This window comes from Chelonoidis abingdonii, chromosome 1, assembly GCF_003597395.2.
Source record: "Chelonoidis abingdonii isolate Lonesome George chromosome 1, CheloAbing_2.0, whole genome shotgun sequence".
Lineage (NCBI taxonomy): Eukaryota > Metazoa > Chordata > Testudines > Testudinidae > Chelonoidis > Chelonoidis abingdonii.
Window position 1 is genome coordinate 228,725,589 of NC_133769.1, and position 27,478 is coordinate 228,753,066.

At 38.8% G+C, this 27,478-nt stretch overlaps 1 protein-coding gene across 4 annotated transcripts in view; it reads left to right on the forward strand.

Moving 5' to 3' along the window:
- SH3KBP1 (SH3 domain containing kinase binding protein 1) overlaps positions 1 to 27,478 on the forward strand; it is a 333,403-nt gene that overhangs the window by 254,192 nt on the left and 51,733 nt on the right. For all 4 annotated transcript variants that reach the window (XM_032777988.2, XM_032777990.2, XM_032777992.2 and 1 more), the window contains 2 exons: positions 11,666 to 11,760; positions 26,073 to 26,174. In XM_032777988.2, the coding sequence (XP_032633879.1) occupies positions 11,666 to 11,760; positions 26,073 to 26,174 (197 nt within the window). The remainder of the gene's footprint in view (positions 1 to 11,665; positions 11,761 to 26,072; positions 26,175 to 27,478) is intronic.

Sequence of the window (27,478 nt, forward strand, 5' to 3'; positions counted from 1 at the left end):
AGTAGTGTAAATTGTGGATTCTCTGTAACTTGAAGTTTTAAATCATGAATTCAGGACTTCAGTAACTCAGCCAGAGGTATACGAAAGTGGTTGGGTGAGGTTTTGTGGCCTGCAGTGTTCAGGAGGTCAGACTAACTAGGTGATCGTGATGGTCCCTTCTGACCTTAAAGTCCCCCAGGGGTCTATACTGAGACCAGTACTGTTCAACATATTCATAAATGATCTGGAAAAAGGGGTAAACAGTGAAGTGACAAAATTTGCAGATGATATAAAAGTACGCAAGATAGGTAAGTTCAAAGTAAACTGTGCAACGAAATGGCAGATGAAATTCAGTATTGATAAATGCAGAGTAATGCACGTTGGAAAACATAATCCCAACTATACAAATAAAATGATGGGTCTAACTTAGCTGTTATCACTCAAGAAAGAGATCTTGGAGTCATTCTAGATAGTTCTCTGAAAATATCAGTGTTGGAAATCATTGGGAAAGGAATTGATAAAAAGACAGAAAATATATTACCTCTATATAAATCCATGGTAGCCCACATCTTGAATACTGCATGCAAATCTGATCGCCTCATCTCAAAAAATATATTTTGGAATTGGAAAAAGTACAGAAAAGGGCAACAAAAAATGACTGGGGTGTGGAACAGCTTCCATATGAGGAGAGATTAAGAAGACTGTAACTTTTCATTATGAAAAAGAGATAACTAAGGGGGATATGATAGACATCTATAAAATCATGACTGGTGTAGAGAGAGTAAATAAGGAAGGGGGTGGAGAGGGATAGCTCAATGGTTTGAGCATTGGCCTGCTAAACTGGGGTTGTGAGTTCAATCCTTGAGGGGGCCACTTAGAGATCTGGGGCAAAAATCTGTCTGGGGATTGGTCCTGCTTTGAGCAGGGGCTTGGACTAGATGACCTCCTGAGGTCCCTTCCAACCCTGATATTCTATGATTCTAAGTATTATTTACTCCTTCTCATAACACAAGAACTAGGGGTCACCAAATGAAATTAAACAGCAGGTTTAAAACAAACAATCAAGGAAGGATTTCTTCATACAATGCACAGTAAAACTGTGGAATTCTTTGCCAGAGGATGTTGTGAAGTCCAAGACTATAACAGGGTTTTAAAAAGAACTGGATAAATGTCTATAAGCCAGGATGGGGAAGGGTGCAAAACTATTCTCTGAAGCATCCCTAATCTATGTCAGAAGCTGGGAATGGGCAGGGATGGATCACTTGATGATTACCTGTTCTGTTCATTCCCTCTGAAGCCCCTGGCATTGGCCACTGTTGCAAGATGGACCATTAATCTGACCCAGTATAGCCATTCTTATGAGTCTATGAGTACATTGCTGGCCTGCAGAGCAGCAGGAAGATTGGCGTGCCACCACAGAACCGTCCTTTCCTTGGCTAACGTTGATGCTTCTTGCTCTCAGTTGCATAGCAACAGCTGCAGTGTGAGACTGCATGGTGGTTGTAGCCCACAAACAGAAAATGGGGAGCAGCTTTACTTCCCTTCTACCCTCTCTGCCCAACTGAGTGAGCCCTCCTGTCTCTTTATTGGCCTATCATTCCACAAGAGGAGTACCCAGTGCCGAGTAATATTTGGTTCTCTGTTCTCCCCACATCCAATTCAAGAGCCCTCTCTTTGTTGTGACTCTAGTGACATGAGGAAAAAGGGAGTGCAGCAGGTAGTAGCCAGTCCAGCAGGCGTGCAACTAAACTCTGTGCGTTCTGGTCCCTTTGCTCATTTAACCATGCAGACAACACAGTGGGCTTCTACCAGTCCATGGCAGCCAAAAAGAGTGAGGATCTATGTATGGGTACAGTAGAAGGGACCCTTTGAACCCTGAAAGGGATAATATGGGAAGAAAAAGGGGTCCTCTGGCTTTCAGAGAGAAAAAAGGACAGGAGGAAGGGTCCTCCGGGATCTGAGAGACAAGGAGGAGAAAGCACTTCAGAGCTGGAGAACCATCAGAGTGAAAGAAGGGCCCTCAAAGACTGGGGTGAGAAAGACATGGGACCTCGGGGCTCCAAGGGCAAAGAGGAGGTGAAAGAGCCTGTAGAGCTTGAGGGAGCAGAATATGTGAGAGAGTCCCCAGGGTATAGGGAGGCAGCAGAAAAAGAAGGCAAGGGGGAATGTCATTGAAGGTTTCTCATGAGTTTATAGGAGTGATTTTTGTAGGGGAAGACTGATATATCATGTGCTGTGTTGGGTTTTTGTGGGGGTAATGCTGATAATGGGTGTCCATATATTTTATATGCTTTTGATATAGAATACGTTGTGGGGAGATGTGTGTTTGTTGTGGGTTGGAGTTGCTTTTTGTGAGAGGGGCACTAGCCTGTAGTGATAAGGTTGTGTTTTAGGAAATATTTATCCATTATTATAAGTATATGAAATTGGATTCTGAAAATCTGTACACCAGAACACTGCTAATTAACTGAGAGAACTATTGCAAATGATTGACATTGCCAATTTAGAATGTAAATAAATGCAATAGAAAAATATGGATAATGTAGCACAAAATGCATTGTAATTTACTTTCAGGTACTTCATGGTGTTTCATAATGTGTGTAACTGTATTATATTTTGTAAAAGTAACAAATTCTTATAATGAACTCTTTTATAATGCTGTGTCTGATATTCCTGAGTAGTAGGCAGAAGATACCTTTTGGTACAAATTATAAAATGTAAAGATTAGTTAATCTGGATTAGAGCGGTTCTAATTTATTCAAGGTTGTTACATTTTCTTTGTTTCTACGATGGTGAGGCAGTGTTCTGATGTTCTCCATATACATGGTGAAATTCTGTGGAAAGATCTATTTGGGTAATCCAGTTTTTGATCATGACTCTAATGATCTCTATAGATATTGAGCAGTAAAACTAAATTCTGCTGTACCCTTGGATTTGGGTTTGAGTTGTGTTGTGTGTTTGTTTGTCTTTGCAACAGAGTTGCAGTCTTATCTCATTTAATTGTGTGTGTGTGGTCTTTTGTGCTCTAGCTTCTCTTCCTCCATTTATAGAAACATGTGATATCAGTAATAGGATTAATCTCACTTAATTTTAGGCTTCTTCTTTCAGACTGTGTTGTAGTTTTGATTTATCTATCCAAACTCCATTAGCGTGTGCACCCAACTCAGTTGGTACGTGAATTTAGACTCCCTGTGGAGAGCTAAATAACTGGTTTTCAGAGTCAAATGTATGTGGATAGTGTTTTTAATCAATTTTCAAGTAAGCTGAAGTACAAATCTAGCATAGTGCTTGTGCTGTGTCAGACTGAAGTAAGTTTATTGCAGTGTATCATACTAGTTGTCTAACAAGGAAGAAGCAGGATCAGACTTAAAAAGAGGATTATGCCTCCACTTGGACTGAGAGGGAATGCAAGCTCCAGAGTCATGGACCTTCCCTGGAGAATTGCCCTATTTTGGCCTCTAGATGTGCGCATCTGTGGACTGTCTGCTTGAATGCCACATCTGATCTTTAGAGTCTGGTAAGAAAACAAGGAGAAAGTTGGTCTTTAAAGATAAATGGGACTCCAAACGATATAGGGCTTTATACATAATACTTCGAATTGCCACTGGAAATACATTTCAAGCCAGTGCAATCTGTGGTGTGTGAAAGAAATATGACCCATGCACCAACCTAAGTAATTAGGCATCCACATTCTGCACTAGTTGCAGTTTCCAAGTTATCCTTAACTTTGGAACTTGCTTGCCCGCTTCTTTCAGTAAAGCTGGGCTTTTTGCCTGAGTGCCAAACATCTCAAATAGATCAAGGAGCTGTGTTCAGGACTTTCGAACAGATTCTGGGGCATGGAGGGTGAGTAGCTGGAGTGAGCTGCATTCTAGCTCCCGTCGTGGGGTATTGTTCCTTGGAGACTATAGCCAGTCTACACAATTTAAAGCAGCCCCTGGACTGCTGTAACCTGGGGGCTCAGGCTGTGGGAGAGAATCAGAGAGCTGTTAGTTCTCTGATACCTTTTCCCACTGTCCTGAGTGATGGTATGGAAGTGGGGAGCCATGTTTACTCCATGTTTTTTTCTGGGATTAGGCACAGCCAGTTGAGCTCCTATTCTATTCTCCCTGGGACTCCTACAGCCTGGTGGGGAAGATGGCAATGGAGCAGCCAGAACCCAGGAGTGATAAGAGGAAGCTCAAGAGAAGGTTCCCCTGTATTGCCCTCCATAGTAAAAGGCCAGGTTAAAACACTTCATTTTAAAAATCACAGGGTGTGGCCTAGGGAATGGACTTTAAATTAGTCAAATACATTTTTTTCTTTTTAATACAGACTGCCTCAGGAGTTTTGTTGATGAAAACAATGTAGTGGTTTTAAACAATGAAACCCCAACTCAATTTAATGCACAGATGGTAATCTGTCTTGCTCAGTCCTGGAAATTATAACAGCAGATATTGCAAATAGACACAACTGGGAAACGCATAAGGAAGAAGGAATGGGGAGTGATCATGTCCGCATACATATTACTTTTCAAGGGCAAGGTAGGGTTGAATGTAATGGAAGATTACCCACCTGGAATTTTAAGAAAGGTTTATGTGAATGATGACAGAGAATTTCAATGAGAATATAGTAAAAGGATTAATAGCAGCAGCTACTCTAGCCATGCCTAAGATATTGAAGTACCCCAGAACAAAACCATACTTCCATGGTGGAGTGAGAAGTGCAAAATGGCAGTTAAATAAAGGAATAAAGCCTTTAAAAACCAAAAATTGCAATTAACATTGAAGATCTAATGACGTGTAAAAGAAGTAAGGCAACGGCGCAAAGACTTATAAAAAAAAACAAACCAAAGAGCATGTGAAGAAGTACTGTGGGCAGATAAATAAAGATACCAAGACATCAGAAATGTAATGGCAAATTAGAAGAATAAATGGAATTCAGACCAAGAGGAGTCACATTCCCACATTGGGACTGACAAAATAGTGAGATGTTCTGATAATGAGAAAGCAGAAGTTTTAGTAGAAGCTTTTGAGGGATGAATAATGATGAAAATCAAAGGGGGGTTTTCTACAAGAATAAAATACAATTCATTGAAGAGAATCATGAACAGTGTAGTTGGTATCTTTATCTTTATTTACTGAACGAATGGTTTTGTATGTGGGAACTTGAGAAAGCTACTGATATCAGCAAGAATATATCCCTATGAAAAGATAATATATGCAACATAGTGTTTAAATATCTCTTTGAAAGCAGTTTGAGGGTTCTCTTGTAGTTGTATATCTGTCATGGCCTGGTTATGGGAGGCCAGACCTAGCAGAGACAGAGTCTGCAATACACCAGAGTCAAAAGTTGGCTGGGTCAGGATATTAGGAGGTCAGAAGCAGAAGACAAACTAGAGGTCAGAACCACGACTTGAGAACCAGAGTCAGGCCAGATCAGGATACTAGAGGGTCAGAGGCAGGAGAATAACTGGAGGTTAGGAACCACAAGTCAGATACCAAGAGTCAAGCCTGGTATGGATTCCAGGAAATCAAGCCACAGAGCAGGAAACACAAGGCATACAGTCCAGAACAGGGTGAAGCTTCCTGTTCCTCCTGCTGCCAGTAGACCAGTCAGCTGCTCTGGGATTCCACCAGTTGGATTTCAGGGGTGGAGCCTCACAGTGGGGCAGGGTTTGGTGGGTCCCAGGTAAGCCGTTGTCAACAGGCTGCCAGGTGGAGGATTGGAGTGTCACTTCTCCCAGGAATCCTTCTGGCCTGGATTCAAGACCTGGGGTCATGACAATAATACTACTTGGGGAAAAGGAGTGATAAGAATCGAATAGAAATGTGCTGTAGTTCCAGTGCAAAAACCAGGCAAACAGTCAAAAACATACAAATGCAGAAACCAGGCAAACTCTACGGAAGTGGTGCCTGTAGACCTATTGCCCTTACAGCCTGCCTGGATAAAAAGGATGGAGAGAATGATGGATAAAAGATTGGCTGCCTATTTGGAAAATAGTGTAGATGAGGTGCAGATTGGTTTTTGGAGAAGATGCACCATTGATCAAATTGTTAAATTAGAAACTATATGGGTCACAAAGGTTTTGTGATAGCTATCTTCATAGATATTGAAAAGTTTTATGACATGCTGTGGAAGGAATCTTGTTGCACAAAATAGGCGCACAAGGGATAAGAAGAAGAATATATGGGTGGATTAGAGAATTATTGAGTTAAAAAACCAGGCAGGTCAGAGTTGGGAAAATTATGTCAAATATACGGTATGTAAAGTTAAAAATGATACACCATGAGGAAATGTTATCAGCATGACTGTCTTTAATATTATAATAAATAATCTCCCAACATGAATAAGTGCCAGAGTAGACGTCACTTTATTTGCAGATGATTGTGCTCTGTGGGTTAGGAGTAGGAATACTGAAGTAGGAGAAAAAGAGAATCAACAAAGCATTACAAAAGACCTCTGACTGGGGAATGCATGAGGTTTCAAGTTCTCCATCACTAAAATCAAAGTATTAGTCTTTACGATACGGAAAGTTATAAAGGAATGTCAACTGTATTGGTATGGAGAACAAATCGACATAGGTAAAAAGTTTTAATTTCTAGGGGTAATATTTAATAATAAATTACTTTGGAAAGATCATATAGACTGTGTTAAAGATAAACATACAGGAAGTAGTAACCTGCTTATAAGTTTGGCTGGGACTGCTTGGGGGGCAAATAAGAAAACACTGTTGATACTTTACAGAGCTTTAATTGACCCAGTTATTGGCTATGGCTGCCAAGCTTTTGGGTCAGCATCAAAATCAGAACTTAAAATATTAGATTTAATATAAGCACTGGCACTGCAAGTTGTATTCGGTTCATTTATTACTACACTCATATACACACTACAGATAGCTTCTAGTGAAATGCCAGTTACACTGCGAATGAAATTACTGGACCTAACTTTCTGGGCCAAAAGTTAATGGGAATTGCAATGAGGAAAATACCAAACAAATATACAAGGAATGTTAAAAATTTGATAGGTGAATGATAGCCTATGATGATAGAAATCCACATGATTGAGTTAAAGTGTGGAAGCAGAAGTTGAAAGGCAAGGAAAAGCTAAACAAAGTCAAAACTATTAGTCATGGAAAAATTAGTTATAGATGGAAAGTTGCATGTCCAAATGCAGATTTAGATTTATTTTATAAATTTAAGCATAAAAAAGAGACAGTAGGTAATAAAAACGAAGTGTACCAGTATATAAATGAAAAGTAGTGTTTTTTTCAAATATATATGGATGGATCCAAAAAAGAAAAAACAGGAAGGGTAGGGGCAGCATATTGTATACCAAAAGTTGGCATTAGTACATCTAACAGAACATCTGATTTTTATAGCTGTCATGACAGCCACACTAGTAATAATGCTAGCATTAAATCAGATCTGGTGTGTACTCCCAGCTGAAGTGGTCATTCTCTTTTTTTTTTTTAACTCAGTCTGAGATCTTATGATGATAAAAAAAGGTGTTTCGGTATGTAGAAGTGATTTAATCAATGAATTTAGATTTCTAATGAAAGTTACTACAGATGGGGATGCGTGTAGCATTAGCTTGGATCCCAGAGCATATCGGGATTACAGGGAATGAAAAGGCGGACAATGAAATGAAAGGACTGGCATAGAAATACCCTTGAGTAAACAGAAATTTAAAAGCCTAGTACAGAAAAACCTAAAAAAGGAATGGCAAAAATTTGGGATTAATGAAGAACGTGGAAGAAGATTTTTTAATTGTGCCATACAGCTGAGGATAACAAAATACATCAGAGCCTGAGCAGAAAAAGTGAAATAATTTAGTGTAGAGTACTAACTAGCCATTGTGGCTTAAATAAAATTATTTTTTTAATAAATAGACACAAAGATGGACTATGTGTACTCCCTAAGGTGGAAGAAACAATTGATCCCCTTTTATGGGTTGTATGGGCTTTGATAAAGTCAGGGAAAAGCTTTCTGAGGAACTCAAACATCTTGATGTAACAAAAGTTACATTATGTTATTTAGTAAAAATATCAGGGAAATGGAGTAGTATTAGAAAGGCGTTTTACCTGAAGACACAGGGTAGAGTGAGAGAATATAAACTGCTAAGTATTTAGGCATTAGAATTGGTGGTAGTTATAGATTATTCAGTCAAGTCTGCTTCACCATTTAAAAAAAAAAAAAAGGATGACAACTCCTTCGGCCACAGTTAAGAGTGCAGAGGCCCATAATTGGAGCCCACTGCAAAAGAGGTTGAGTTTGTTAATTTTCAGGAGCAATTTTAAGGCCTGTCTATTCACTCAGTCTGTTTCCTGAGGAATGTGAATTGAGGAAGAAGGGTTATTTCTCCTTTTTTGGAGGGGTGGGTGGGGGGAAGAGTTAGGATTCAAGTTTTTTTATTGGCACTTTATATAATTTGAAAGAGTAAACATAACAATATCATTTTACAGCATTAAGTAAGAACTGAAAATCATCAAATTGTATGTCTTTCTCTTCCCCTCTCCCCCCAGTATTTCTTTGCCAAAATTTGCATGTGCATATGTTTGAGAGAGAGTCTTATTTTAAAAACGTACTTTTACATTAGGTCAAAGAGAAGTTTCAAGGCATTTGGTGGAACTTAAGAAGAGTGCTGCAAGTTTGTGTGCCTTGTATACTAGTCCGCAGTGTGATGCTGATGAAGAAGGGGTACAAAACTGGCAGCTGGGAGTACTAAATATAGGGGCTATACAAACATTTTCTTTTTGGTGCAGCGGGATAGTTTGGCTTGTGTCTATTTTGTTATTGTCTACAGCTATCATTTGTCAGATTTCTACTGGCAGCCATTGTTTTCACTGCTCATTTACTGTTGATCTCATTTTTTTTTAAAAAAAGTCAATTCCATTGAGGTCTCTAGGAGGTAGTTTTTCAGTGTAAATACCCAGTGTATCTCACCTCTTTGTTGACAACCACCGTAATAGGCTGAAAAAGCAACATCCCATTACATTTCATGGGCTTGAGTCTGACCTTGATTGTTGACATGACTCAGAAAATTTTATTTTTGTATACATACATGCTGTGTGTCTGAGATTAGAATCTGTCCCTTTCGTTTAGTCTGTCTAAACATGATTGCTGGAAGTAAGCACATTTTAATCCTGTTGTTATATTGGGCTTAGATGATTATGGAAGTCTTAATGTGATGAAGAAAAGTAGAATATTACCTCATTTTGTAAATATGATTTTATGTATCTGCCCTATTGAGCCTTTGACTATTTATTTTTACTTCTCCTAAACAGTTATCCTTTCCAGAGGCTTGAAAGTTGATTCATCTTTTTTATGCAGTCACCCATATGACTACACTCTCATAAGGGTTATGAACACCTAGGTATATTGCCCTTTTCTGTGAGCCCTTCTCTGAGAGCACTGGGGTTTTAATTCTAATGTAATACTTTCTTTCTATTGATTCACCGTAGACTGCTGTGCATTGTTTCCTACCTGATAATGAGAACATAACATCCAGTTAATTCATGGAGGAATAATGTATTCACCTGAGAATGCAAAGTCTCCCGAGTCTCATTCAAAAAGGAAAATCACTTCCTCCAACAGCCCCTCCCAACATTCCATTCTGTGTCATAAAAATGAATCATTAAGGTCCTGCCTAATAACAAGAGGCTTTACACAAGATGCTGCGCACACTTTTTTGCAATACAGCCTTAAATTGGTACCAGCTCTGTATATATTTATTGCATCTGTTATTTGTCAAAATCTTTCTTTGTGGTGTGTAGATTCTCTAAAGACAAAATTATTATGATAGCCCACATGCAAATGAAATGATGAGAACATAGTGGATTTTATCAGTCTCTCTCTCCTTGCAGTTCACTTGCTCCACAACCAGCTGTTCTAGATCAGTGCACATAAGCCTTCCATCCCCATATCTCCACTACTGTGCCTGCTCCCTCCTACAGTGATATGAGGTCAAGCACCCCAGAGGAGCTGCTCAATATGTTGATCTGGAGTAACTTCCTTGCTTGACCCCAGAGAAAAAATGGAGAGGTACAAGACTCAACTTACAGACTGGTAGTTAGTCACTCTCATCCCCCCTCAAATCCTAAGTGTGGGTCTCAGGTTCTCCCATGCAGAATCCTTGGAGACTGTTCTTTTGTTCTGAGCAGCTAATACATAAATAATAGTATTTGGAAATTGTTATTGAAGGATGTTCTCTATTTCTGGAAAGCAGCAGGAGAATCAGCCTCTTCCTCCTTGGCTCTTGTCATCAGAGGATCTTTCTAGAAGGTTTTTCATCCTCCTTTCCTAATCATTATTTCTTCAGAGGAGGAAAAAGGCTACAAACAGGGCCGGTGCTTCCATTTAGGCAACCTAGGCGGTCGCCTAGGGTGCTAGGATTTGGGGGGGGGGGCATGGCATTTTGCCACCCTCGGCGGCAGTTTGGCAGCGGGGGGTCCTTCCGCGCTCTGGGTCTTCGGTGGCAATTCTGCAGCAGGGGGGTCCTTCCGCATTCCGGGTCTTCAGCAGCAATTCGGCGACGGGTCCTTCACTTGCTCCGTGATCTGCCACTAAAATGCCCCAAAGACCAGGAGCGCGGAAGGACCACCCCCCCGCCGCAGAATTGCCGCCAAGGACCGGGAGCGCGGAAGGACCCCCGCCTAGGGCGCCAAAAATCCTGGCGCCACTCCTGGCTACAAACGGATGGTTCATGTACTAGTTTTCCTGTCTGGCAAGAAGAGAGCCATGAGCCAGAGAGATCTTGACATACTCACTTCACAGCAACTTAAAATTCATCCCCTGCTAAGTAATAATATGTGAACCAGAAAAGACCCTTACCCTCATTTAAACAGTCTAATTGTTCAAGCACAGTGCATCCCCATGCACTGTCTTATATAGATGTATATTTTGTAATTACTTTCATATTAATCTACAAAGGATCCAGCTATCCTTCTAGTAGAGGACTGATTTAAAATATTGTATATTTTGATATATATACTCTAATACCAGAAATGAATGATCCTATGTCTTTGTAACTTCTCAGTGAGGATTGGCACTCTTGTCTTCGCTGCATAACAACAAGTCATAATTAATTGATTTTTTTTTTACGACAGTTGTGTTGTTGATTAAGAGTAGGTGTGTTTGGTATCTGAGAACTGAGAAGACACATTATTTATAGACAGTGAAGAAAGAAAGGAGGAAAAAACTTTATAGTAATGTTGGAAAACATCCATTAATAATGTATATACAAGGAAATATTTATGAATCATCTTTCCATTTTATTTTTTATTATTTTGACTCACCAGATTAGAAATATCTATTGTCTTGCTTTGGCAGGAGGATAAATGGACTATCTGGCCTCCTAAGTCTTTTCCATCTCTAATTTCTGTGAGCCTTTGGAAAGAAATACAGAAGCATTGATGGAAAGAACAAACGCTTACATTTATTTTGGTGGAAATGGTTCATGACGTGGTTACAAAACTCTTTTTTTTCTTCCTAGCTGATAAATGCAGGAATTGTCAATACAGAACTTCTGAATATTTCATGCAATTTCTGAAGGTCTGCAATCTACAGAGAAACAAATAGCAAAAAGATAAAACAATATCTTATATAGAGACACTTACAAAGTATAATGTGATTATATTTGTAGTGAAATAGCTGGATAAAAATGTTATAAGATTATCGTTTATTGAATTGCACATTTTTCCTTTCAGTCAAGGAGTATTGCAAAGTAATATTTCCATATGAAGCACAGAATGAAGATGAACTAACAATCAAAGAAGGGGATATCGTCATACTTATCAATAAGGTAAAGGCAACATTTTCCTTTCATAAACCAAAATACAACTTTCAATACATATATATACATTTGCATGCTGGGCACCTAACTCCCTTTTGTACCTTTGAAAATCTCCCTCTGAGATCTTAAAACTATAGAGTTTTGTTAAAACAGGATAAGATAGATCTTTTTTTTTCTTTTGCTTCAGAGTCTTATCTTGATAAGATTAAGCAAGGCACAGAGTCTATGTTTTTATGAGTTTACAAGTGTGACTGGAGTCCCAGGGGAGCCAACTGAGGTCACTCAACTAGGGTGAACTGCAAAGAATGGGGCAGGCAATCCCCAAAGCTGGTGGATATTCAAATACTTAGATTGACCAAACCAGCATAAAACGGCTTCTGGGTAACCAGTGAGTTATTATAGAAGCTAACAACACAGTTCCTTTAAAGCAACCCAGCCTTAGGCCTCCACCCAAGGCAAATATGATGAGGATTACTGAAAACCCTATTCATCGTATAAAAAAGTTCTACCACTCTCAAAGGATCTGACAGATTGCCCTGCAGGTTAATGAATATTTCAGATTTTACCCAAATACACACTTACAGCCAATTCTTATTAACTAAACTAAAATTTATTTAAAAAGGGGAGAGAGAGAGGGTATTGGTTAAAAGATCAGTTAACATACAGACATGAGTGCAATTCTTGAGATTCAGATTCATAGCAGAGATGGTGGGATTTGTAGTTGCAAAGAGTTCTTTCAGAATTAGCTCATCGGTCATAGTCCAATGTTTGCATTCAGAGTGATTCCAGATTGGGATTCTGGAGATTTAAACCTTTTGACTCAAGCTTCCCCTGCATGAAGCATTAAGCAGGTCTGAGAAAAAGGATCAGGACTCAAGCCCTTTTTTATACAGTTTTAGGCCTTTTTTTGATAGGTTGGCGTCCTTCAGTGAACAATAAGCAATCACCGGTAATTAGTTACCCAAAGTAACACAAGGCAGTTTATTCATTAGGCAGTCTATCACAAACTTCAAAGAGACATGTAGACAATTACATTATTGCACCCAAGATTCATCTAAGTGTTAATATTTCCTTTTGATCTCTGAATCAGTAGCTAGAGTGACAGACAGGAACTGTCTGTTTACATGACTAACATCTTAACAAGATATAGGTACACACGTACAATTAGTATCACCTGTAATTTCTAACAATATAGGTTTGTATTTCAAAGTTCTAGCCAATCTACCATAGAATGGCCCTAATTTACCATTTCTGACATGTCTTTACAGGTTGACTCTGGGTCAATTATCCTGCAGGATGCTTAATCCTTTCTGGCCATGCGTTGCACTTTGTATAAGCTTTGTTGCAATTATATAACAGTGGTAGCAATAATGATTTGCATGGTTATATTTTAATTAGACAACATCACAACAAGTAATTATAAAACTCTTTGATTTGCACCCAGTGACAAATCAGCATAACCCAAATAATCCATGGGTTGGTTCCTTTTCCAAATGCAACAGCCTTGGGAGTAGATGGGAAGGATAGTAAATGTACACATGCACAATAGCATCAGTGAAGTGCTATATGTTCAGTTTGGGTGCGTTGCTGGGGATTTTGTTGTGGTTTTCTTTGCTTTGGCTTTTTTTGGTGGTTTGGTTGGGGTTTTACTTTGTTTTTATTTTAGTAAGTACATTCTTTTACTAAATGGCAAGCATGTGGTATTTGAATTTAAAAACAAAAACCCCAAAGACAATGGGTCAAAATAGTGTTACACGTACACATGTTGGCTTAATATGATTAAGCATGTGTAATAAAGGGTCCAATTTCATTAATATACTAAATATACATAAAATTTGAGTTAAAGAACCGTATTATACTTCTGCAGAATCAGCCAAAATTCTATTAATAGCTTAATAGTAAGTGAAAAGTTTTTTTGTTTTTTTTTTATTTTGTTATTTTGTTTTTTTTTACATAAAAGTTTGTATGTCTGTGAACATTTGCAGATTATTGGCTTAGCTCTCTATACTGGCAAGTAAGACAAAAATTGGTCAGATTATTTAAAAATATTCTGAATTAGGGCTGTCAAGCGATTAAAAAAATTAATTGTTTGATTAATCACGTTAAATAATGGAATACCATTTCTTTAAATATTTTTGGATGTCTTCTATGTTTTCAAATATATTGATTTCAATTACAACACAGAATACAAACTGTATAGTGCTCACTTTATATTTATTTATTACAAATATTTGCACTGTAAAAAGCAAAAGAAATGGTATTTTTCAGTTCACTTCATACACATATTGTAGTGCAGTCTCTATCATGAAAGTTGAATTTAGAAATGTAGATTTATGTACAAAAAATAACCGCACTGAAAAATAAAACAATGTAAAACTTTAGAGCCTACAAGTCCACTCAATCCTACTTCAGCCACTCAGACAAACAAACTTGGTTACAGTTTGCAGGAGATAATGGTGCCTGCTTCTTGTTTACAGCGTCCCCTGAAAGTGAGAACAGGCGCTTGCATGGCACTGTTGTAGCCATCATCACAAGATATTTATGTGCCAGATGCGCTAAAGATTCATATGTCCCTTCGTGCTTCAACCACCATTCCATAGGACGTGGATCCATGCTGATCATGGGTTCTGTTTGATAACGATCCAAAGCAGAGTGGACTGGTGCATGTTCATTTTCATCATCTGAGTCAGATGCCACCAGCAGAAGGTTGATTTTCTTTTTTAGTGGTTTGGGTTCTGTAGTTTCCGCATCGGAGTGTTGCTCTTTTAAGGTGTCTGAAAGCATGCTCCACACCTTGTCCTTCTCAGATTTTGGAAGGCACTTCTGATTCTTAGACCTTGGGTCGAGTGCTGTAGCTATTTTTAGAAATCTACATTGGTATCTTTGTGTTTTGTCAAATCTGCTATGAAAGTGTTCTTAAAACAAACATGTGCTGGGTCATCATCTGAGATTGCTCTACTGTGAAATATATGGCAGAATGCGGGTAAAACAAAGCCAAAGACATACAGTTCTCCCCCAAGGAGTTCAGTCACAAATTTAATTTAATTAATGCATTATTTTTTAATGAGTGTCATCAGCATGGAAGCATATCCTCTGGAATGGTGGCCAAAGCATGAAGGTGCATATAAATGTTTAGCATATCTGGCACACAAATACCTTGCAATGCCAGCTACAAAAGTGCCATACGAACACCTATTCTCACTTTTAGGTGACACTGTAGATAAGAAGAGAGCTGCATTATCTCCTGCAAATGTAAACAAACTTGTTTGTCTTAGTGATTGGCTGAACAAGAAGTAGGACTGAGTGGACTTGTAAGCTCTAAAGTTTTACATTGTTTTGCTTTTGAGAGCAATTATGTTACCAAAAAAATAAATCTACATTTGTAAGTTGCACTTTCATGATAGAGATTGTACTACAGAACTTGTATGAGGTGAATTGAAACATACTATTTCTTGTTTCATTTTTACGTTGCAAATATTTGTAATAAAATATAAAGTGAGCACTGTAGACTTTGTATTCTGTGTTGTATTAGAAATCAATATATTTGAAAATGTAGAAAAACATCTGAAAATATTTAATAAATTTCAATTGGTATTCTATTGTTTAACAGTGTGATTAATCACAATTAATTTTTTTGAGTTAATCACATGAGTTAACAACAATTAATTGACAGCCCTATTCTGAATATAAATATATTTAATGAGTCAGTATACATATTGAAAGAAAACCAAAACCAGTGTCTCAAAACTGAATGCTCATTTGTCTCTGTCCTTTCTCTGTTGCTAACATATTTAATATTTATCCAGCTTTCATGGTGAGTCCATGTGTTAAGTTTCCAGCAGGTTGTATCACAGCTTATGGTGGGGAGCCTAAACAGATAATGGATAGGATAGTTGAGCAGCCAATACACAGTTAATTTAACACGTATAAATAAGTAGGACATGTAAAATATGCTCAAGTTACTCCTCAAATGTGGCTTTGGAAGTTTGACAGGCATCATGACACTGACCTGAATATGAAGAGGATGAGGACTTTGCAGATAGTACCCTCACTTAAGCAGGAAAAAACCCACAGGGAAAGCATTAAAACACTAGAGATAATCTAAACCTTCACTGACATACATGCTGTGGTGCCTACCTGCCAAGAGCACGTGTGGAGTTTCACTTCAGTGGATTGCAACTTTTCAGCTATCTTTTTATTTCTCCTTTAGTCTCTGTCAAAATAAGGAAAACCTATTGTTTTGTGAAACAAATTCAGTCCTGTTATCCTTTTGTTCGGCTAGTATACATAGTCTTTCCTGATGGATGCACAGAGATATTACAAGCATTGTTATGCTGGAGATGAATCTTGCATGCTGTGTAGGGAATTGATTTCTAAGTGTAGGGTGAATCTGAAATAGGTTGAGCATGTTTTGTTCTGAGGAGTCTGGTGGCACCACTACCCCCTGACACTTTTCTTTTTAGATTTATCAGGACGTTTGGTACATAAGAAATAAAACAATCTCATTAGTTTGTCTACTAACCAATAACAGAATCGGAGTACTATAATAGTTTCCAAATTACTTACGTGTGGTTGCTAACAAAGATGAACATGCATACTTGGATGAAAAAATAAACATAAGTCTTGCTAATTTTGGATCTCTTTATTTTTCCTTTTAAAAATTTAATTTGAAATTAATAAGTTGTTCATGCAAAGGAGCTGTTTTCTCCCAATTTTCCTCTTCATCCTGCTTGAAAATCCATTCTGACATCAGTCATACCTTCAGTCCGAAGTCATGGTCTATCCCTTTTATTCATCTATCAACCAAAGGAATATAATGTCCTACTAGCTTATCCCATTGTGATCATTTGGAGGGGAACAGAGATGTTATTCATTAATACATTTTTTGAAGGCCATAACTGTTTACACTTTGCTTAATGAACTTTTCTTCTTTAGAATGTTTTTGCAATAAAATAAAGTAAATATTCAGATAATAAAATGTCAGTTAAGGTTAGTAAATGTTAATTGGGGAAAATGAAATTTGTTTTGTTCCATGTTGACTAAAGGTGGTAAACACGAGTCACCGCTGTATTTGAAAGACCACTTTTTCTGGAATTTGATTCTTTATTGTTCCATTAGTTTTATAACTTTTGGGTTTTTTAAAATCAATTTAATATCTCTATCTATTAGTTCATCTGGCCTTCACTGAAACTATTTCTGACTGAATAGAGGTTTTCATGGAAGTCATTTTTAAAGATTTTCCGTTACCAAATAGAAGTTGCTTTAAATGTTGTGCGTGTACTCTTTACTTTGTTGACTAAGCCTTTGTTTGAACTCCAGTGAGGTGTCTGATCTCTAAGCAAGGACAGCAGAGTCTTACTCTCAATATTTCTTCTAGATAGATTCTTCTTTATGTAAAACCAGAGATAGCTGAAGCTGTACTATTAAGCCAGAACTACTGGATTTCCTTGTATATAGTAATAGTAATATCTTTAGAGTTAGGTAAGTGTTAGTTTAGTGTTAGCTAAAGTAGTTGGCTGCCCTGTGCGATGCCCTCAGCAGGAGTCCAGCATTGTCCATTGTGGAGGGTCACCCCAACAGCAACTCAGGCACCAGGTGTTTGTTGTGCAAGGGACACATTAAAGAGAGGTGCTCCATCTGCAAGTAATTCACAGAGAGAATGCCGGTGGCAAGAGGCTTCCCATTGAAGCAGCACCTTCTGGAACAGGCCATGAAGCATGCTTTGGCATGGAGGTCCTCCTCTGATCAGCAATTGCCTTTGGATCTGGCAAGCGATGCCTCTCCACATTCAGACTCTGGCGTTTTCCCCAAGAGGACAAGGGGCCATTCACCCTCCTCTGTTGTGGCAAGGAAAAGGTCCCACAGAATGAACCAGAACCATTCTAGGGCTTGCAGAGACTTCTCCTCCATTTCTAAGAAGAGTAATGACCAACACCATACTTCCTCTGGCATGTAGAATGGAGCAGGTCTGTTGAACCGCTGCCCGATACCATGCCGAGAGCAGCAGGGGCCCATACCATTGATTCTGGTTCTGGCCATGGGGTGTCTGTTGAGTCAGGTATGGACAGTATCAGCAGCAGTGCCAACTGTCTCCATGCTGAAGGCATACTTGGTAGCATCAGACCTGGTTTGCCTCAGTTGGACTCTCCACTGGTTCAGGGGTTCTTCAGATCTTCTAGTGTCTACCAGATTGTCCTCCACTGTGTCCTTGGTGCCTTCTGGCTGTTTTGCAGAGCATCTACCCTGTAGCTCATGCTACCTGGGCCACAGACTATGGAGTTGAGGCCAGGCCCAGCATCAAAGGCCCCTTTGACACTGGGACATCCCTTCGGCACTGTTGTTTTCTTGGTGGCAGATGTCATCTCAAATGCAGTACCAGCCTTGGCGCTGATGCCTCCCCAGTACCAAGTTGGAATGTCTTTTACTCAGTGCCAATTCTCCACTGCTCTCTGACACCAATGCTGCCTCCTTACTGTGCTTCAGATAACTCTAACTGGTTGTTTGCCACATTGGTGCTGGCTCCCACTTTGTCACCACAGGACGTCTGGGATTCTTCAAGATCCAGATCAGGATCGTCCTCACCTCCTCACCAGATAAGTGCCAGGGATCACCCTCAGATCACTATCAGTATTGAGATTGGCATCTGTCCTGCAGTAGGAACAGAGGTTCTTGGCCCAGGGCCTACTAGATACCAATTCTTATTTCTATGGCCAGTGGCCGCCTTGGAAATCCTGGGATGCTCCTTGGTCTCTGAGGTCCCACTCTTCTGTTTCCTCCAGAGGAAGATCACCAGTCCCGTCAGTGACTCTTGTGATCGCTGAATTTCTTCCTTCTATTCCTACGGGACACTTCCAACCAGATCCTGTGGTACAAGAGCAGGATCCATTGTTGATGCTGCAAACTACCTCATCCTCCCCAAGTGTGCTGGAATCATCCTCTCCGTTGGTGATCAGAACCTCCTGCCACCTTGGGTATCCTCCAGGAGAATATGCATAAACTCCTGGATGTTTTCCAACCATCAGCTCCAGGGAGAGTTGGCCTACCAATAAATGAGGCTCTCCTGGATCCTGCAAAGGTCCTCTGAAATACCCCAACTTCATTGCTCTCTATGGCAAAACATTCAGAGAAACTATACTTCCATTTCCACACCAGGGTTTGAGGGTTTCTATTCCCACCTAGCCCCCAATTCCCTGGTTGTGACATCAGCAAACGACAGAGCTCAGCAGGGCAGTCATAAATCTATTCCCAAAGACAAAAGCGTCAAGGAGGATGGATTTGATGGGAAGAAAGATTTATACCTCCTCTTCCCTGGAGAAGTGCATCGCAAACCAGCAGGCATTGCTCTCCAGATATGACTTTGTTAACAGGGCAGCGAGGTCTGAGTTCATGGACAAGTTCCACCCTCAATCCCCTCTGCATTGAAGTCTGCAATTCTGGTGTTTGGTGCAAAGTAACTGAAGGCTGTGTCTCCCTGACCAGCTATATGGCCGGGGAAGGGCTATGGCTCCAGAGCATGAGTGCTAGGCAAAGTTTTCTGGCTCCGGTGAGGCATACCCACATAAAATACATGTCGTCTTCACATCTCAAAAAACGACGGTTACAGTCAGGTAACCTTTTTTTTCCCCAGCAGCTTCTACCATGCTGAACCAATGGAAACCTTGCCATCCGATTACAAAGCCTCTCCAAGCTCTCAATATCGATCTAGAAGTACATTGTCTGTAGATTCTGCTTTCTATGATTGGGCACATAAGAGGTGAACATGCTGACCCTCTCCAGTTGTCTAGACGCAAGTGGCCTACACAGGTGGTTTTGTAGAGAGAGATTTGAAGAGTGGATTGAGTTTTCTCTCTAGCAACAGACTACAATAAAACAACAAGTTTAAGGAACAGGCACTTTTTCAATATTCTGTGCACTATCTGCTTTTATCTCTATAGTGAAATCACTAAAAAAAGAAAATGACCTAATTCACAGTACATCAAGTATCTCACTAGAGATTGGCAACCTCTTCTTGCATAAAGTCAATTATACTTGAACATTTTCAGGAGTTTCTAACTCAAAGAACTATCAGATTCATATTTTACTTAGGAGAGAATATTGGCAAAAACATGGACGGAAATGTCAAAGTGACAAGGAGAGAACGCAGAAAGGAGGAGTTAGTACAGAATTTCTAATGAAAAAAGGGCACACTGGATGCCCTTTAAAAACATAAGGTCTCTCCCTTGTTAAATTAGTTACAGGAATCTATTTTTCAAGATTCTCATACAACTTCCTGATGTAGAAAGTGAATTAGTGAAATGTTTGTTCAGGATTTTGGCAGGCTTCATTTGCTTTTTCAGACCATGTAAAAGTTTTCCTCCACTGAATTTATATCTTGATTGCAGTCTTATCTTTACCTTTCACCTCTTCAACAATAACAAAAATCATACCTTTTTAAAAAAAAAAAACAGGAGTACTTGTGGCACTCCTGTTCTTTTTGCGGATACAGACTAACACGGCTGCTACTCTGAAACCATACCTTTTTAGTAACTTAATTGGATTCTGAAATGGTATCTGTTCAGGAGATAGATCCTCTTTCATACTGAAAGAACACATTTCTCCAAAAATACCACATTTTAAAGACATTTTAAAGACATGGTGTGATTTGTTGGAATACCTGCAATACAGCTACTAAGTGTCCCCCCCCCATCAATCTAGTGCTAATGTAGTTGTTGACCCCGTCAGTCTTCCTAGCTATGTTGTTATGTTTTAGAACAAGAGTTATAATTTTCATAGCTCTTGGGACATTTTCCTTTAATACTTATAAATGTGAAAAAGATAAAATCACTTAATATGAGGCAGGCCGTACAAGTATAATGATTTACTAGCAGAGAAAATATGAATTCCAAATATTATTTCAACAAAATAACTATACTACTCAACTTTCAACAGTTCCACTAAGAAGCCTTTTTGTTCACAAGAACTACTAAGTGAACTCTGGTATATATCATCTCTAACAAATATTTTCCCCTATGATAGACTACATAAGACTCTGGGGATATCTGAGGTTTATAGAAAATAAACTGTTTAAGAAAGGACAACCTAACAGCTATACAGCCCATTTGATGAGAGATTCTTTTTGCAAGGACGCAGGGCTGGCTCTACTGTTCTCGCCGCCCGAAGCAGCGTGCCGAATTGCTGCCATGGACAGCGGAGGCAGTCTGTGCGCCGTTAGGGCGGCACGCGCTTTTCTCACGGTGGCTGCAATTCAGCAGCAGCTTCTGTCTTCAGTCAGAAGACAGAAGCTGCGCCGCCGCGGACAGCTAACATAGAAGCTGCTGCCGAATTGCCGCTGCCACGGAAACACGCGTGCTGCCCAAATGGCGCATGGACTGCCCCCACCATCCACGGCGGCAATTCGGTGCGCTGCTTAGTGGCAAAAACACATGGACTGCCACCCCTTGCAGATTGCCGCCCCAAGCACTAGCTTAGAATGCTGGTGCTTGGAGCCGGCCCTGCAAGGATGCAAAGGATTTAATTTCTCTACATCAATCTACAGAGCTCCAAGCAATAAAGAACATGTGATCAAGTATTCCGCATCATTATTTTGAAAAATGAAAGACATCATCATAGTTTAACTATACAAACATACAAGGGAGAATGAAATTCAGAATCTAGAGCACATCATCTCTGACTCTCCTAGAGATTCCAAGTCCTGACAACAGACGAGTGTCCTGCAACTTTCCCTTTCAAAACCTCTGATCTGTTCATTCTTGTCCAGGAGGTAGTGGACCAGAGGGCCTTCCTGTAGCTGTGAGACTTCTAAGAACTGGATTAGGTGTGAGTTGTGGAGGAAGCAGGTGCTCTCATGGATGTGCAAGGCTGCTATAGGAACAAAATGGGGAATTGCTGTTGTACCAGCATCTTGCCAGTTAACTGAGGCCAGGAGAGGCAGAGGAGGAAACAGGAAAAAGATGGTGTGCTGGAGAGAGAGAGAGAGTGATACTTGATTTTGCCAGTGGATCTCATCACACTGAGCATGCAACCAGATCATGGAGTTTTACAGGTGGAAAATTTTTCCTCCTAGTTTTTAAGATCAGTCTGATTTTTTTTTAATTGACATTTTGTGGGCTGTCCATAAACTTACAGATGTTTGACACCCCAGACTGATGGAGACATTGACACATTAAATAAAATAGTATAAGCCAACCAGTGGATAATAGACTATGGTTTCAGTCTCAAGAAGTTATAAGAACTGTTTTTAAGAACTACTTTTTATCTCCCTATTGATTTCCAGAATTCTCAACTTCCTGAAAAAGTTCACACTGATAATCACATAATGAAGTCATACTAAGTATACCTGATTGGCTGGGAAGACACTGGTTTCCAGAGCAGAAAAAATATAGTAATTAAAGGGTTCTTTCTTTTTCTTTTGAAAGAAAGAGTTCCCTTTCCAGACAGTCTGTCTAGTAATTCAACTTTTTTCTTTCTCTGACAGATATAGCTGATGAGGGACACTTCTTATTTAATAAAAAAAGTTTGTCTGATATAGCAGTTTAAGAAACTTCAGGTCAACCAGAAAAAAACCCAAACCTAATTTATGATAGTAAATAAACTACTTTCAATTGTCTCTTAAAGTAGCCACTACCAAAATGCCTTTTTGCAATAAATGTTCACTCACAAATGCCATCATTCTGAGTTTCAATAATTTGAGCATGTGCAACAGCAGCAAGGTGAGCGAGCATCAAACATCACCACATTTCATGCAAGAATTCAAGAATTGTAGTCTTTAAAGAATAGCGTTAGTCCTCTTTCTGAGTTCTAAAGGCCCTTACAAGTTTTTCTTTGGGGCTTTATGAGTATTCCCATTGTGGAAAACAAGACCTTAAAAGAACTTCATGAATCCTTTTAAATTCTCTCCTCAGAAAGCTATAAAATGATTCTGTAGATCTTGGATGAGACCTTATCTTTCTGCATATGATAGATAATTTTATTGTGAATTAAACTTCTGATGATCTCGGTGAAAATAATTCTGCTTATAGCTAAGCGCTTCATTTTGTACTCACTCAGATAAGGGCAAAATCCTGTAGCCTAAGGACTGAAAGATTTGAACCAGAAGGAACAGAAAGTGCTTGCATTGTGCTATATCTAAACTTTCAGTACCTTGTATGATGGTGATTTTAGGTGTTTGTAGAATCAGGCCCTTAGAAAATGTTCCTCTGTGGCAAATATTTGAGGCAGAATCCTAGTTATTCTATAAAAGAAGCATGATTGCTTAACCACAGTACCTTATAAATTATCTAAAATAGATGATATACTTAGAAAAAAAGGAATGAGCTCTTAAGTTCTTTTAGTTAATAAGTTCTTTTTCTAAAATACATTAATTTACTGAAAGGAAGAATAAACTGTTAGCAACTGTCTATCAATTGTCTCCTCTTTTTTTCAGTTGTTGTGGTGATAATACTTGCCCTAGATTTTTTTTTTTTCACTTGGATTATTTCCATATCTTGTGACTTTCTATTGACTGGCTTGACTAAAAATAAAGCACCAAACTAGGTCTTCCTTGAAATGGGGGCTGATGAAATATTCATGTAACCTAATGCATCTCAAGTTGTGCTGCTGCGATCAGAAATGTTAGTGAAATAGTCATTTTCTGAATGACGCACTTGAGTAAATGTTTAAGACTGAATTAATTACAGCTGATGAAATAAATGACACTTCCTTTTCTTTCTTGCCAATATATGTATAAAAGTTGTTTGTTAAACATTCACTAAAATTAAGTTCATGAATCTTTGACTCTTTTCTCCTTGTTCTCATCCTTCTGTTCCCATCCTACTAAGTTAGGCTTGCATTGACTCTAGTGTATTACAGGGCTAGACTAGTGTCTTGCAATTTAAAGATCATATTGTTGTTGGAAAGTTAAGACTGTGAATATTGACGAATGGAAGTGCAGGCCATAGCTGTAAGAGTGAAGTGACAAGTTGTCTCATACATATAGTGATTACGATTTGCTTCGTTTAATACTGGCTGTTAAGGTTTATTTGCTAAGCTAAAAACTAAACTCAAATTATGCAGTGATAACTCATTTATTTTAAAATTTTAAAATAAAAAAGGAAAAAGATCAGAAGTCTCTGCAAAGCACCACCTGTTGAAATGTCTAACCACATGGCATGCAGTGACTATTGATTAGTATGCAAAACTTTTCAATTTCACTGAATGTCATCCTTCCCTTTATGCTGGTCTGTTTGTGTCGTCCACCATTGCATCTTGTCACCATAAATCCAAGACAGTAAGATCTTTAGACTAGGGAGTCTATTTTTATTTCACATTTGCACAGCAGCTTGCACAGTGAAGTCCTGATCCCTAGGTACTACTATGATATAAATAAAAACAGAGTTAAATAATCCTACAGATGTGTTCTAATAGACTCATTCTAGGTTTTGTAATAGATTATTTTTTATATAAAAATATTGTTGATGCACACGTGTGTTGTATAGGCCCAACAGAAAAAGAAAAGATAGGTGTTATCAGAACCACCTCAGGTTTGTTGTCTATTCTGGTTTTGTTTAGAATATGGACACTCATTGTGCAGGCTCTATGAGTTGAGTTGCATTTATTTCCCTGTGATAGTCTGTTTTCTGCTGAGTGAACATTGCAAGTGAATCTCTAGGAAAAATTGTTTTGTTTAGTGAACATGATCATTTTTGCAGCATATGCAATATTTCATCAAAGCATGTCAAATTTGCTACCGATTATCTGATTTAAATTCATAGTTTAAGGCCAGGAGGGACAGTTAGATCCATCTAGTCTGATTTCCTGCAATCACATTTCACTGTTACCTCTGTACTGAGCCCAGTAACTTGTGTTTGACTAAAGCATATCTTTCAGAAAGGCATCCAGTCTTGATTTCAAGATATCAGGAGATGAAGAATCCACCATTTCCCTTGGTAATTTGTTCCAATGGTTAATCACTCTCACCATTTAAAAAATGTCATGTTGTATTTCTAATTTCAGTTTGTGTAGCTTCAGCTTCCAGTCATTGGTTCTTGTTATGTCTTTCTTCGTTAGATTAAAGAGCCTGTCTGTACCTGTATTTTCTCTTCATGAGGGTAATTATATACTGCAGTGGTTCCTAAACTGGGATTCGCAAAATGTTACAGGAGGTTCTTGGGGGAAAAAATTCCCTAATGGTGGACAGAGCTGTCCCTAGGGACCCCGGGCAGCATGGGGCCAGCAGCCTGGAGCCCCTGGATATCCAAGAGCTAAGCAGATCAAAGCAAGCATAGCCATCACACTGAGGAGATTTAAACTTCAAGATGCCTTATGAGAAATAGAAAGGGAGATGGATATTTTTTTGCTGTTTTTTAAATTAAATAGACAGCTAGTATTGTTTTTTAAATTATTATGAAGAACAAGTTTAAGCACTGTTGTAACGTGCGCTGTTTGCCTGTACTGCTCAAGACTTGAATGCTTGTGTAGAGGGAACTCTTGAGTTGGCTTCTTAAATACCTTTTTCGAAATGATACAAACTATGAAAGTGTGATCTTGGAAGAGTGTTGCTGTTTTTTTCAATTTCAGTATTATGGTTCATTACCAAAATACCTAATTCTCTTTTTTTTTTTTTTTTTTTAGAATTAGCCTGTGCCTCCAGCCTCTCATCGAATAATGTCATAACTCAATGTTTTTGTTGTCTCCACCTTAGTAGAATTATTTTGTTATGCACACTAGTTTGTGCTATTCACAGAATGCTGCAGATGATGGTGATGCCTTAAAGAAGTTTCTGGGTAGATGTAAACATACTGCTAATCAATGATTGGTGGTAATAAAGAATGAATTGGCATATAACAGTTCAAATGGACTTGTGGTCAGATGTAATAATTGTAAAAGTTATTAGTGTGTCAAGGTCTCTTTGAAGATGTTTTCATTTCAGAGTCTTAGTATTAAAATTAAGGAGCTTATTAATGCTTGGAATGCATTCTAAAATGTATTTGTTTAATAAAATCATTTTATTTTACTAAAATGTAATCAGAGAGAAGTAATATCATACCTGCCAAAAGGCCTTATTGGCTTAATGGATTAAATGGTAACATTTTGCTTTAAGCTCAGCCAGTCTTGATTAAGCACTTACATTTATTGTTCTTTCCTCTTTATTCCACATCACAACATGAACCAGGATGATTATTGTAGCTTTCATTTAGGAGAGTGTTCTGCATACCTGAAACTCTAGAAAATTGTCCTGCTGTGGTGAAAAGGCAGAAGGTTATGGCAAACTGCCTTTCAACCCATGAATCTGTACAGGATACGTGCATGTATAATTTTTGACATTTTATTTTAATGTATTGTAGGATTGCATTGATGCAGGCTGGTGGGAAGGAGAACTCAATGGCAAGCGTGGAGTGTTTCCAGATAACTTTGTCAAGCTTCTTCCCTCTGATTTTGAAAAAGAGGTAAGTGTAATTATTTCCCTCTGGTTTGCTTTATCATATAGGATAAAATTTGAGATGAAATTCTGCTCTGGATTTCTGTGATTCATACAAGACAAGTTACGCTTGCAAAAAAATAAACAAAAATGATTAGGGAAAGTAGCATTGCTGGATAACAGCAGCAGCATCTATGATTGGATTGTTCTTAGCTTGAGGCCATATTGTGTAATTTTTTGGAAGGTATTTTGCTGGCCCATAAAACCAGTCATCCAACCTCTACTACCTTGTTTTTAAAGCCCTCTGTGCCACATTCTCAGTTTATCTGAGGCAGAATGACTGGAGATCATGGTGTAATTTGCTCAGTTTTTATGGTGTAATGATGATCAGAATCATTAACATGTCTACAGTGTGTGTGATACAGTATGAAACATTAGTCTACCAACTGCTTTTAGACAGATGTCATTTTGTCTTGCCAGCAGCCATAATTTAAAGCACTCGTCCAGAAAGAAAAGGGTGAAATTCTAGCATGTGTTTGAAAGAAGAAAGCTGAGCTTGTTTAATGACATATATGCTTGAGCTCTGTCAGAATCCATTAATTTTTTTTTTTTGACTGTGAGTAAATTCTTTTGCCTGTTTTAAAATAGGCAAGGTTATTTATTTATTTCCCTAACACCATTTAGAAATCCTAACACACTTTCTGAGAGAACTTGGTAGATTCCTCTTCTCTAAAGAGACTACCCCATTTTCAGGAAACTCTTCTGTCATCAGGGTGATACTCTGAGCTTGTAATCAGGCTCTTCATTTATAGTTCAGAGTGATTATTATGTAAGCCATCAGTGATAAACTCAAGACTCAGAGACACTCTTTCTCAAGGACTGACAGTAAAATTGGATGCCAGATTAAATAACTTGGAAACCTTGATAAAGAAATCACAAAACAACTCTCAGAAGCTAGCATAACTATTGAAGATGAAGGTGGAATTTATTGCTCTTGTGAGAGCAATAAAAACGCTTTCACAGAGTAAAATGTCATTCCGCATCAGAGTGGAGAGCTTGGAAAAGAACATGAGGCCTGGTAATGAAAAGAAAGTCATTTCTAGAAGAGGCAGAGACTCTTGGAAAAAATATGCAAGGGAGTGGGAAAAAGGGTGTGAGGAAGGGGGTGGGGTGAGAGGAAGAGGGATGGGGGAATGGGGAAGCGGTTGGGGGAAGAGGGAGTAGTGAATGGAGGAGGGAGTGGGGAAGGGGGTAGTGTGTGGGGAGAGGCAGTGGGGAAGGGAGGAGGGGTGGGGGGAAGAGAATGGGAATGGGGAGAGGAGGAGCACAGGG